Genomic DNA, 13,156 nt, shown 5'->3' with positions numbered 1-13,156 from the left:
TGGTTTTCTTCCAAAAGTTGTTTCTAACAAAAACATTAACCAGGAGATTATCGTACCTTCTCTGTGTCCAAAACCAGTTTCAAAGAAGGAACGTTTGTGGCACAATTTGGATGTTGTTCGCGCTCTAAAATTCTATTTAGATGCTACAAAGGATTTTAGACAAACATCTTCCTTGTTTGTTGTTTATTCAGGTAAAAGGAGAGGTCAAAAAGCAACTTCTACCTCTCTCTCTTTTTGGATTAAAAGCATCATCAGATTGGCTTACGAGACTGCCGGACGGCAGCCTCCCGAAAGAATCACAGCTCATTCCACTAGGGCTGTGGCTTCCACATGGGCCTTCAAGAACGAGGCTTCTGTTGATCAGATATGTAGGGCAGCGACTTGGTCTTCACTGCACACTTTTACCAAATTTTACAAGTTTGATACTTTTGCTTCTTCTGAGGCTATTTTTGGGAGAAAGGTTTTGCAAGCCGTGGTGCCTTCCATTTAGGTGACCTGATTTGCTCCCTCCCTTCATCCGTGTCCTAAAGCTTTGGTATTGGTTCCCACAAGTAAGGATGACGCCGTGGACCGGACACACCTATGTTGGAGAAAACAGAATTTATGTTTACCTGATAAATTTCTTTCTCCAACGGTGTGTCCGGTCCACGGCCCGCCCTGGTTTTTTTAATCAGGTCTGATATTTTATTTTCTTTAACTACAGTCACCACGGTACCATATGGTTTCTCCTATGCAAATATTCCTCCTTAACGTCGGTCGAATGACTGGGGTAGGCGGAGCCTAGGAGGGATCATGTGACCAGCTTTGCTGGGCTCTTTGCCATTTCCTGTTGGGGAAGAGAATATCCCACAAGTAAGGATGACGCCGTGGACCGGACACACCGTTGGAGAAAGAAATTTATCAGGTAAACATAAATTCTGTTTTTTTAACCCCTAATCTGCCGACCGCCACCTACGTTATACTTATGTACCCCTAATCTGCTGCCCCTAACACCGCCGACCCCTATATTATATTTATTAACCCCTAACCTGCCCCCCACAACGTCGCCGCCAGCTACCTACACCTATTAACCCCTAATCTGCCGACCGCAAAGCGCCGCCACCTACGTTATACTTATGTACCCCTAATCTGCTGCCCCTAACACCGCCAACCCCTGTATTATATTTATTAACCCCTAACCTGCCCCCCTCAACGTCGCCTCCACCTGCCTACACTTATTAACCCCTAATCTGCCGAACGGACCGCACCGCTACTATAATAAAGTTATTAACCCCTAATCCGTCTCACTCCCGCCTCAATAACCCTATAATAAATAGTATTAACCCCTAATCTGCCCTCCCTAACATCGCCGACACCTAACTTCAATTATTAACCCCTAATCTGCCGACCGAATCTCGCCGCTACTGTAATAAATGGATTAACCCCTAAAGCTAAGTCTAACCCTAACACCCCCCTAAATTCAATATAATTTAAATCTAACGAAATAAATTAACTCTTATTAAATAAATTATTCCTATTTAAAGCTAAATACTTACCTGTAAAATAAACCCTAATATAGCTACAATATAAATTATAATTATATTATAGCTATTTTAGGATTTATATTTATTTTACAGGTAACTTTGTATTTATTTTAACCAGGTACAATAGCTATTAAATAGTTAAGAACTATTTAATAGCTAAAATAGTTAAAATAATTACAAAGTTACCTGTAAAATAAATCCTAACCTAAGTTACAATTAAACCTAACACTACACTATCAATAAATTAATTAAATAAAATACCTGCAATTATCTACAATTAAACCTAACACTACACTATCAATAAATTAATTAAATACAATACCTACAAATAAATACATTTAAATAAACTAACTAAAGTACAAAAAATAAAAAAGAACTGTTACAAAAAATAAAAAAATATTTACAAACATTAGAAAAATATTACAACAATTTTAAACTAATTACACCTACTCTAAGCCCCCTAATAAAATAACAAAGCCCCCCAAAATAAAAAAAATGCCCTACCCTATTCTAAATTACAAAAGTTCAAAGCTCTTTTACCTTACCAGCCCTGAACAGGGCCCTTTGCGGGGCATGCCCCAAGAAATTCAGCTCTTTTGCCTGTAAAAAAACACATACAATACCCCCCCCCCAACATTACAACCCACCACCCACATACCCCTAATCTAATCCAAACCCCCCTTAAATAAACCTAACACTAAGCCCCTGAAGATCTTCCTACCTTATCTTCACCTCACCGGGTATCACCGATCGGTCCTGGCTCCAAAATCTTCATCCAACCCAAGAGGGGGCTGGCGATCCATAATCCTGCGGCTGAAGAGGTCCAGATGAGGCTCCAAAGTCTTCATCCTATCCGGGAAGAAGAGGCGATCCAGACCGGCAACCATCTTGATCCAAGCGGCATCTTCTATCTTCATCCGATGAGGAACGGCTCCATCGTGAAGACCTCCAGCGCGGATCAATCTTCTTCCGACGACGTCCAACTGAAGAATGACGGTTCCTTTAAGGGACGTCATCCAAGATGACGTCCCTCGAATTCCGATTGGCTGATAGGATTCTATCAGCCAATCGGAATTAAGGTAAGAAATCAGAATCAAGTTCAATCCGATTGGCTGATCCGATCAGCCAATCAGATTGAGCTTGCATTCTATTGGCAAAGGGCCCTGTTCAGTGCTGGTAAGGTAAAAGAGCTTTGAACTTTTGTAATTTAGAATAGGGTAGGGCATTTTTTTATTTTGGGAGGCTTTGTTATTTTATTAGGGGGCTTAGAGTAGGTGTAATTAGTTTAAAATTGTTGTAATATTTTTCTAATGTTTGTAAATATTTTTTTACTTTTTGTAACTTAGTTCTTTTTTATTTTTTGTACTTTAGTTTATTTAAATGTATTTATTTGTAGGTATTGTATTTAATTAATTTATTGATAGTGTAGTGTTAGGTTTAATTGTAGATAATTGTAGGTATTTTATTTAATTAATTTATTGATAGTGTAGTGTTAGGTTTAATTGTAACTTAGGTTAGGATTTATTTTACAGGTAATTTTGTAATTATTTTAACTATTTTAGCTATTAAATAGTTCTTAACTATTTAATAGCTATTGTACCTGGTTAAAATAAATACAAAGTTACCTGTAAAATAAATATAAATCCTAAAATAGCTATAATATAATTATAATTTATATTGTAGCTATATTAGGATTTATTTTACAGGTAAGTATTTAGCTTTAAATAGGAATAATTTATTTAATAATAGTTAATTTATTTTGTTAGATTTAAATTATATTTAATTTAGGGGGGTGTTAGTGTTAGGGTTAGACTTAGCTTTAGGGGTTAATACATTTATTAGAATAGCGGTGAGCTCCAGTCGGCAGATTAGGGGTTAATGTTTGAAGTTTGGTGTCGGCGATGTTAGGGAGGGCAGATTAGGGGTTAATACTATTTATTATAGGGTTATTGAGGCGGGAGTGAGGCGGATTAGGGGTTAATAACTTTATTATAATAGCGGTGCGGTCCGCTCGGCAGATTAGGGGTTAATAAGTGTAGGCAGGTGGAGGCGACGTTGTGGGGGGCAGATTAGGGGTTAATAAATATAATATAGGGGTCGGCGGTGTTAGGGGCAGCAGATTAGGGGTACATAGGGATAATGTAAGTAGCGGCGGTTTACGGAGCGGCAGATTAGGGGTTAAAAAAATATGCAGGGGTCAGCGATAGCGGGGACGGCAGAATAGGGGTTAATAAGTGTAAGGTTAGGGGTGTTTAGACTCGGGGTACATGTTAGAGTGTTAGGTGCAGACGTAGGAAGTGTTTCCCCATAGCAAACAATGGGGCTGCGTTAGGATCTGAACGCGGCTTTTTTGCAGGTGTTAGTTTTTTTTTCAGCTCAAACAGCCCCATTGTTTTCTATGGGGGAATCGTGCACGAGCACGTTTTTGAAGCTGGCCGCGTCCGTAAGCACCGCTGGTATCGAGAGTTGAAGTTGCGTTAAATATGCTCTACGCTCCTTTTTTGGAGCCTAACGCAGCCATTCTGTTAACTCTAAATACCAGCGGTATTTAAAAGGTGCGGCCAGAAAAAAGCCAGCGTAGCTAACGCACCCCTTTAGCCGCAGAACTCTAAATCTAGGCGTATGTTTTTTACTAAATCTCAAGCACCTCTACACCTTTGTGTTACTCCCTTTTCTCCATTACCCTTTGGTCGAATGACTGGGGGTTTGTGGGAAGGGAAGTGATACTTAACAGTTTGGCTGTGGTGCTTTTTGCCTCCTCCTGCTGGCCAGGAGTGATATTCCCAACAGTAAATTATGACGTTGTGGACTCACCATATCCGGAAATAAATACATTTATCAGGTAAGCATAAATTATTTTATTTTTTTGCTGTCTCTAAAATAAGATAGTTTAAAATGCATTACATGTTTGTTTTTATAGTTCTGCTGAGAAAAGAAAAACACTTTGGCTTATATTACAGATCGTCACTGATAGTGCAAGGTACACTAGCAATATTGTGCTAAGACTAGTGTGCAATCTGCTATTACACGTCTATGGTATAACAGTATTTCCAGAGAATGTTTAGCTTGCCCGATATCTCTATAGCGTGCCCTATGAGCACCTGAGGCTTTCACTTAATTTGTAATAAAAGCTCAAGAATAGGAGCGCTATTGGTTTAACTTGATGAGTGTTAGTGTTATTATTTTTGTGCTTCACTTGTAATCTAGGCCATTGTGTTTATGTGTGTGGGGAGTGTCACTGTCCACCAATAGAATTGTGGGATTTTTTTCCTTATGCCATTCAGCTTCTATCCTATGTGCAAATATTGCAGTGTATATGCACTTTTCTGCTAGTTTTTAAATAAATAGCTTTACCTTAACCATGCACAAATATTTTGTACATGTTTAAATCTTACTCTTTTTTTATGCATAAAAGAAATGTTTAGTGTTTAATCTCCTTTGAATGAATCCACTGATAATCCTCTCATAATGCAGATTCTGGGTAACTATGAAATCTTTTACTGTATTTGTGCCTTTTGCTTCTGCTCTCAAGTATGGAAATTCCCACAGTGTAAACTACTCTCTATCTTCAATTCACAATCTCTTGTACTGACAGTTGTCAGAAAATAGTTTCATTTTCTATATAAAAGAGTATATGAAAAGTATAGTATTGTGCTAGATCAATAGAAATCAGACTCCTCACAGCAAACAACTCCTTCAAAGTTGTTTAAAAAACAAGTATTACACAAACAAAAGGGGGGTGAGGGTGCTTAAACAGCTGAAGATATCAGATCTACTCGTTAGGTATGGATCAAATGCATATTTATTAAAAATTAGCTCTAACATCTCAATATGTTCATAAAAAGAGGGACGTCTCCCTTAAACGTAATTAAAAAAGAATTAAATACAATGTATAAAGAAAAAGTTCACATAGATAGTGTCAAATGTACAATGGTAACCAAGTATCAGCTATACATATGCTAATTCGTATCCCAAAACCAACATTCAAAAGGATTTTAGAAAGTGCCAAGGAAATAATCCTGCATACAACATAAAGTCTTAATATTGCTGGATAATAAATTACTATTTAGGTCATAGTCTTATATTGTTGTGTAGCATATATCACCAATCATTTGTTTGTTATATAGGAGTTTATACAGATCTTAGCAATCAGCTACAATATCCTATATTGAATAAAAGCGAATATCTCTCAAATAGCTTAACTCCTCTTAGGTATAGTATTCATTACTAGCAAATTGTCATACTTTTACTAACTTTTTCACAAACTTCAGGTTTCTCACTGAAATTATTTACAAACAACTTGTGCAATTATGGCACAAATGGTTGTAAATGCTTCTCTGGGATCCCCTTTGTTCAGAAATAGCAGACATATGGCTTTGGAATTGCTTTTTGGTAATTAGAACGTCCATAAATGCCGCTGCGCACCACACGTGTATTATGCCCAGCAGTGACAGGGTTAATTAGGTAGCTTGTAGGGAGCTTGAAGGGTTAATTTTAGGTTTAGTGTAGAGATAAGCCTCCCACCTGACACATCCAAACAGCTCTCTTCCCTCCCCCACCTCACTATTGTCATCGCCATCTTTAGTACTGGCAGAAAGTCTGCCAGTATAAAAATAAAAATGTTTGTTTTTTGTTTTGTTATTTAAATTATTGATTTACTGCAGTGTAGGATCCCCCTTACCACCCAACCTCCCTGAGCCCCCCAAAACAGCATTTTGGGTACTGGCAGCTGTCCGTCCCAGACACAGATCCCTTTTTCAAAATTATTTTACCCCCTCTCCCACCACATCCTCCCACCACATCTTATACGAAAAATGCTCATATGAGCAGATCGCGGGCGTGCGCGCGACACTTCCTGACGGAAGATCCCCATTGATGGGCGCCTCCCTGCAATTGCTCCCACCCACCAACGATCGCGGCCATCGATGGCCGATGCAGAGAGGGCCACAGAGTGGCTCTCTGCATCGGAAGGCTACATTTTTTATTGCAGAATGCCTCAATATCGAGGCATCACTGCAATAACATGAAAGCGTCTGGAAGCGATCAGGATCTCTTTCACCGCTTGAAAACACTGATGACGTACAGGGTATGTCCTTGGTCGTTAACGACCGTTTTTTGTAGGACGTACCCTGTACGTCGTTGGTCATTAAGGGGTTAAAGTAAATGTTACTCAACTTACTTAAGTCACTTTATTTTCTCCTCAGTTTTAGAAAGTTTAAAAGAATTCTCGCAAAATCATGGTTAAAAAAACACAAGATCACAGTAAAGGAAAGTGTAAACTCATCACTGATGATTGTGATTGGCTGTTTGTTTTTATCACCATGCAGACAAAAGCAAAGACATTAGCTGAAGGATGCCTGCTCATAGAACACAAACAAAAAAAATAAAACAGGTATACATTATAAATGTTTTATTTCACATATTTTACATCAAGAACAAATAAGACTTTAAAGGGACATCAAACCCAAATTTTTTCTTTCATGATTAAGATAGAAAATACCATTTTAAACAACTTCCTAATTTACTTCTATTATCTAATTTGTTTCATTCTCTTGGTATCATCTGTTGAAGGAGCAGTAATGCACTTATGGTTTCTAACAGAACACATGGGTGAACCAATCGCAATCAATATATATATATATATATATATATATATATGTAGCCACCAATCAACAGCTAGAGCCTTGGTTCTCTGCTGCTCCTGAGCTTTCCTAGCTAAACCTTTCAGCAAAGTATAACAAGAGAAGGAAGCAAATTAAATAATATAAGTAAATTGGAAAGTTGTTTACAATTGTATTCTCTGTTTGAATCATGAAAGAAAAAAATTGTTATTGATTTGTTCTTGATGTAAATATGTGAAATAAAACATTTATGATGTATACTGTACCTGTTGTATTTTTTTGTTTGTGTTCTATGAGCAGGCATCCTTCAGCTAATGTCTTTGCTTTTATCTGCATGGTGATAAAAACAAACAGCCAATCACAATCATCAGTGATGAGTTTACACTTTCCTTTACTGTGATCTTGTATTTTTTTTAACCATGATTTTGCGGGAATTCTTTTAAACTTTCTAAAACTGAGGAGAAAATAAAGTGACTGTGCATGCACATACCAAATGCACAGCCTTGTAAGTTTCGGGACAAAAATCTAGAATGGAATTTAAAGTCCCTTTACAATAGGATGTGAGTACTGAGAAAACGTTGAGGTAAAATATTTGTCATATTTTCTAGTGAGCTTTTTACAGATATGCTGCATCAATCTCAAATGATTTAGCATATGTGTAACATGTTCCTTTAGGTTTTCTGGACTGTTCAGTGTTTTAAATGCTTGTAACTGTAGATTGCATGTACAAAATAGTTTGCAACAGTATTGTGGGTAACCTTAGTGACTTGAAATGCTGACATTTGTAATCAAATTGGTGGAGTATTTTTTGATGAATTGATGAAAAACATACTTTTCCCTATCTTTTAACATAAAAACGTTAGCGGAGTCTACAGCAAAACAGCAGCACCAATCTTTGTCAAGCTCCAGATATGTTCATGCTACCTACCTAGGTATGCTTTTGAACAGTGTAAATGTGTTAATCAATATAAATTTGAACTTTTGTTTATTTAAATTTTTATCAATTCTATGCTGTATGTGAATTACAAAAGAAACTTTTGGATTTCATGTCCCTTTAATGTTGTCTTGACCAGCACTGCACTAGCTTCAGGAAGTGTAGTTAAAATAGATTTTAGAAGGGTATGAAATTGTAAACCTAATTTGTGTAGAATCCCCTACTCCAGTGGAAACACACACCTAGATTACAAGTTTTGCACTATAGAGGGTGCGAAACGAACGCAACAAAAGTTGCGTTATTTCATCCTCCATACGCTGCCATTACAAGTTTTTGAAAAGCCACCTTGTGTGTGCGATATTGTGGCGATGAGCTCCATACCGCACAAAATCCAAGGGCTGCTTTGACTTGCTTGTGCACGCTTTCCCCATAGACATCAATGGGAGAGCGTGTAAGAAAAAAAACCTAACACCTGAAGCACGGAACGGCGATCGCCGTAACGCAACCCCATTGATGTCTATGTGGAAAAAAGTTACGTTTAAACCTAACACCCTAGCATAAACCCAAAGTCTAAAGACTCCTTATCTGCCGCCCCCAACATCGCCACCTAAATAAAGTTATTAACCCCTATTCCGCTGCTCCCCGACATCGCTGCCACTATAATAAAGTTATTAACCCCTATTCCCCCGCACTCCAACATCACCCACGCTATAATAAAGTTATTAACCCCTAAACCTCTGGCCTCCCACATCACCGCCACTAAATAAACTGAAATAGCAATTTAAATAGCCAATAGAATTTCAGTAGCTCTCATCCTATTGGCTGATTTGAACAGCCAATAGGATTTCAGTAGCTCTCATCCTATTGGCTGATTTAAATTTCAAAAATCGAATCAGCCAATAGGAATGCAAGGGACGCCATTTTGAAACGGCTCCCTTGCATTGAAGATTCAGTGTATAGCGGCAACCGCATGAAGAGGATGCTCCGCGCCGGATGTCCTGAAGGATGGACCCGCTCAGCGCCGCCGGGATGAAGATAGAAGACACCGCCTGGATGGCTGAAGACCTCGCCGCCTGGATGAAGACTTCTCGCCGCCTAGATGTCCAGACTTCAAAAACTGTAAGTGGATTGTCGGGGGTTAGTGTTTTTTTAAACTTTATTTGGGTGTTTTTTTTTAGATTAGGGTTTGGGCTATCTTAAAAGAGCTTAAAATGCCCTTTTCAGGGCAATGAGAAAGAGCTGAATGCCCTTTTAAAGGCAATGTCCTACAAATTCCATTTTCAGGGCAATGAGTAGTTTAGGATTTTGTTAAAGTTAGTTTTTTTTATTTTGGTGGGGTTGGTTGGGTGGTGAGTTTTACTGTTTGGGGGGTCTTTTTATTTTTTTTCAGGGAAACGAGTTGATTTCTTTTAAGGGCTATTTGTACTTTATTGTAGGCTAGGGGTTTTTTATTTTTAGGGGGCTTTTTTATTTTGATAGGACTATTAGATTAGGTGTAATTGTTTTTATTTTGGATAATTTTGTGTTATTTTTCGTAATTTAGTGTTTTTTATTTTTTGTAATTTAGTATTTTTTATTTTTTGTAATTGTAGATTTAAATTATTTTATTAGTATTAGGTTTTTTAATGTGTAATTTAGTTTATTTAATTTGTAGTTATTTTAATTTTAGTATAATAGTAATGTTAGTTGAATATATAGTTTAAACTAAGGTTTTTTTTTAATTTCACAGGTAAGTTTTATTTATTTATTATAGGGATATTGTAATTTTAATATAAAGTTAGGGGTTTGTTAGGTTTTAGGGGTTAATAGTTTAATTTAGTTTTTTGCGATGTGGGGGGCTGTCGGTTTAGGGGTTAATAGGTTTATTTAGTGGTGGTGATGTGGGAAGCCAGAGGTTTAGAGGTTAATAATTTTGTTTAGTGGCGGCGATGTCGGGGAGCGGTGGAATAGGGGTTAATAGCTTTGTTATAGTGTGGGCAATGTTGGGGTGCGGGGGAATAGGGGTTAATAACTTTATTATAGTGGCGGCGATGACGGGGAGGGGCGGAATAGGGGTTAATAAATTTTATCAGTGGAGGCGATGTCGGGAGCGGTAGATTAGGGGTTAATAACTTTATAGTGTTTGCGATGCGGGAGGGCAGCGGAATAGGTGTTAATAGGTAGTTTATGGGTGTTAGTGTACTTTGTAACATTTTAGTTATGAGTTTTGGGTAACAGTTTTGTTGCGCAAAACTCATAACTACTGGTCTCAGATTGCGGAACTGATTGTGTCGGTATAGGCTGTACCGCAAGCATTTTAGCCTCACCGCTCAACTTGTAAAGGCAGCGCTATGGAAATCCCACGCAAAAAGGTCATTTTTTTGAGTGCGGTATTGACTTTGCGTTACAGGCTAAAATGCTTGCGGTACAGCTATACCGACAAGACTCGTAATGGCTGTGTTCCGGTTTTTACGCTGAAATGGCCATTTTTTCAGCGCTAAAACCAGAACACAAAACTTGTAATCTAGGTGACAGTGTTGAGGATTTTATGGGATGTTACCAAATTTAGTTTGGTTTTGCAAATGCACCATACAATGATTTTTCTTATACTTTTTCTTAGAGTTAACAGGTTTTTCTCTAACCTTTTTATCACCATTTCTATTGAGTGTCTCTATGTACAGTCTGTGTTCACATTGGTCAATAAATCTTCCTTTTGTTTTGTTTTAAGATTTTTGATATGCTCGTAAGCCCTGGAGACAATGTGTTACTGGATGCTCCAACATACTCTGGTACCCTGGCTGCTGTAAGTACTTTTGTCATGTTGTTGATGTAAAACTGAAAGATCACCTTAAAAAAGCAAATGAGTACAGAGAATGTGGGGGGGTAAACAAAAGCTAACAGATAAATTAGCTAAATGTATTAACCCAAGCCTCCCTGGGAGAAAGTGGGACAAGTACAATTTTCAGATGTATTTAAGAGCAAAAGGAAGAAAAATAAATAACATTTTAATAATGGAACATTTTGCGCCAGTGGCGCGCTAACAGTTGCGTGCAAGGGATATCGGGTTTATCGCTCCTGTTTGAGAGCATCAGAAGTAGCATGCATATTACAAGTTGAAAGTAAACGTGATCACTTGAGTGCAATTGAATTTAACGTACATTGGGTTAGCGCGACCTCAGGGCTTTGGTTAACTTTTATGCTCAAATAAAATGTTGCACCAAATACATTAAAAATACATTTAAAAGTACGGTTACACTCATAATAACACCATCTAATAAATATTATTCATAAAAAATATAAAAAAAAAAAGTTAGAAGGGCTCAAAGATATGAGATCTCAGGCAAAGGGCTTTAACATAGAGATGTATATATGTGTGTACAGATGTATGTGTATATATGTATTTACAGACATACACATATATAGACATATATATATATATATATAATTGCATTGAAGCTCTTTGCATTCAAATAGATGAAAACATGTAAAAGCATATTTATGCAATATTCATTTTAATAAAGGTTTTAACTATGAATTTACTGTAAATATTTAACATTCCAATGTTCTGCACATACTATGTATTTATAAATAGATATTGCTATATATATATATATCTGTACATAATCATGTGTGTATATATATATATATATATATATATATATATAGGTATAGATATATATTGTACCAAAATACCATCAGATATATGTAGAAATATGTATTTATGAATAAATAGAACATATTCTTCTATGTGAAGGACATTGGAATGTGAAATTTAATACGCTTCAAAGGCTAATAAGATACTAGCTTGTATTAAAAGAGGCATTGATTCAAGGGAGGAAAGCATAATTCTGTCACTATATAAATCCCTGGTAAAACTCACTGTGACGGGCCGCCCGGTACCCCGAATGAGTACCTCCGTCAGAAAACTTCTCTTGTCCTGGACATCCCTTTATCCAGAGCAATACTTGCTGAGCTTGGGGTCAAACCAGCGGCTGTATCTCCCCCTGCTGGGCTGGTCTCAATAGGCTCCCAGGCAGGTAGTGTCTCCTCTTCCCTGCAGCTCTCTCCTTGCAGGTATCGTTCCCTCTGCCTGTCTGCTTCTAGACAGGAATAGATCCCTCTGCCTGGCTGCTTCTAGACAGAAATAGATCCCTCTGCCTGGCTGCTTCTAGGCAGGAACAGATCCCTCTTCCTGACTGCTCCTTTCAGGCAGCTACTGTCCCCTCTGCCATACTCCTTTCTTCAGGTAGGTATTGATTCCTTTCCCTGCACTGTCTTTAAAAATACAATTCAGGCTCACAAGGCCAGCTCTTTTCTTACAGGCTCCCAGACTCGGTAGCAGGTCTCTCTTGCAGGGAAAGGTACAGCCATATACTGGTATACTTGAAAGAATAAGACAGGACCAACTGTTCCAGAAGGAACTACTGCCAATGCTTTATTTCACCCAGGACTAGCTTCTACAAACACACCAGTAAGTTTATGGTGACACACACTCCATAAAACATAAACGTAGGAAAACATTTAAAACAATATAATAAGGGAATATAACTTTGCCAACAGGATGGAAGATTCAGGTAGTTCTAAACAGTAAAAATAACAATCATCTGTTTGTATTTTCGCCTATGCAAATGAGTCATTCCTCCTGTATCCAATTTTGGTGGTGAACTTGCAACCAATAGAGGGCGCTGTGTTATGATGTTTTTGGGATAGTTCAACCATGAGATGGCACTGTGTCACTCATGCTCCCACAATGGGCATATATCTATGGATACAGGGTGACATGGACATAAGACAGAGTTATAAAGTACATGGGGTGTCCAGCTTATAAAATTCCACATTTCCATGCAGTCTCTGGTATCCTTAAGCCCATGTACCCCCTGCCCAAAGAGTGTTCCATAACAGGCTGCCAAATCATGGTGACTCACGTCACACTCATCTTACGTATGGAGTGCAGTTCTGGAGACAGATCCCCGAAAAGATATTGCAGAACTAGAAAAAGTTCAGAGAAGGGCCACAAAGCTAATAAGGGGAATGGAGAATTTAAGCTATGAGGAGAGGCTAGCCAAACTAGGTCTGTTTTCCCTAGAAAAAAGGCGCTT

The 13,156-nt window shown here is 37.9% G+C and overlaps 1 protein-coding gene across 2 annotated transcripts in view; it reads left to right on the top strand.

The window, feature by feature from the left end:
• The window catches only part of AADAT (aminoadipate aminotransferase), a 269,306-nt gene that overhangs the window by 126,490 nt on the left and 129,660 nt on the right, over positions 1 to 13,156 (top strand). For both annotated transcript variants that reach the window (XM_053703826.1, XM_053703828.1), the window contains exon 5: positions 10,786 to 10,860. In XM_053703826.1, coding sequence (XP_053559801.1) covers positions 10,786 to 10,860 — 75 coding nt within the window. The remainder of the gene's footprint in view (positions 1 to 10,785; positions 10,861 to 13,156) is intronic.

The sequence above is a fragment of the Bombina bombina genome, chromosome 2 (assembly GCF_027579735.1).
Source record: "Bombina bombina isolate aBomBom1 chromosome 2, aBomBom1.pri, whole genome shotgun sequence".
Classification (NCBI taxonomy): Eukaryota; Metazoa; Chordata; class Amphibia; order Anura; family Bombinatoridae; genus Bombina; species Bombina bombina.
Note: the sequence above shows the minus strand (reverse complement) of the source record. Positions and strands in the feature narration are given on the sequence as shown.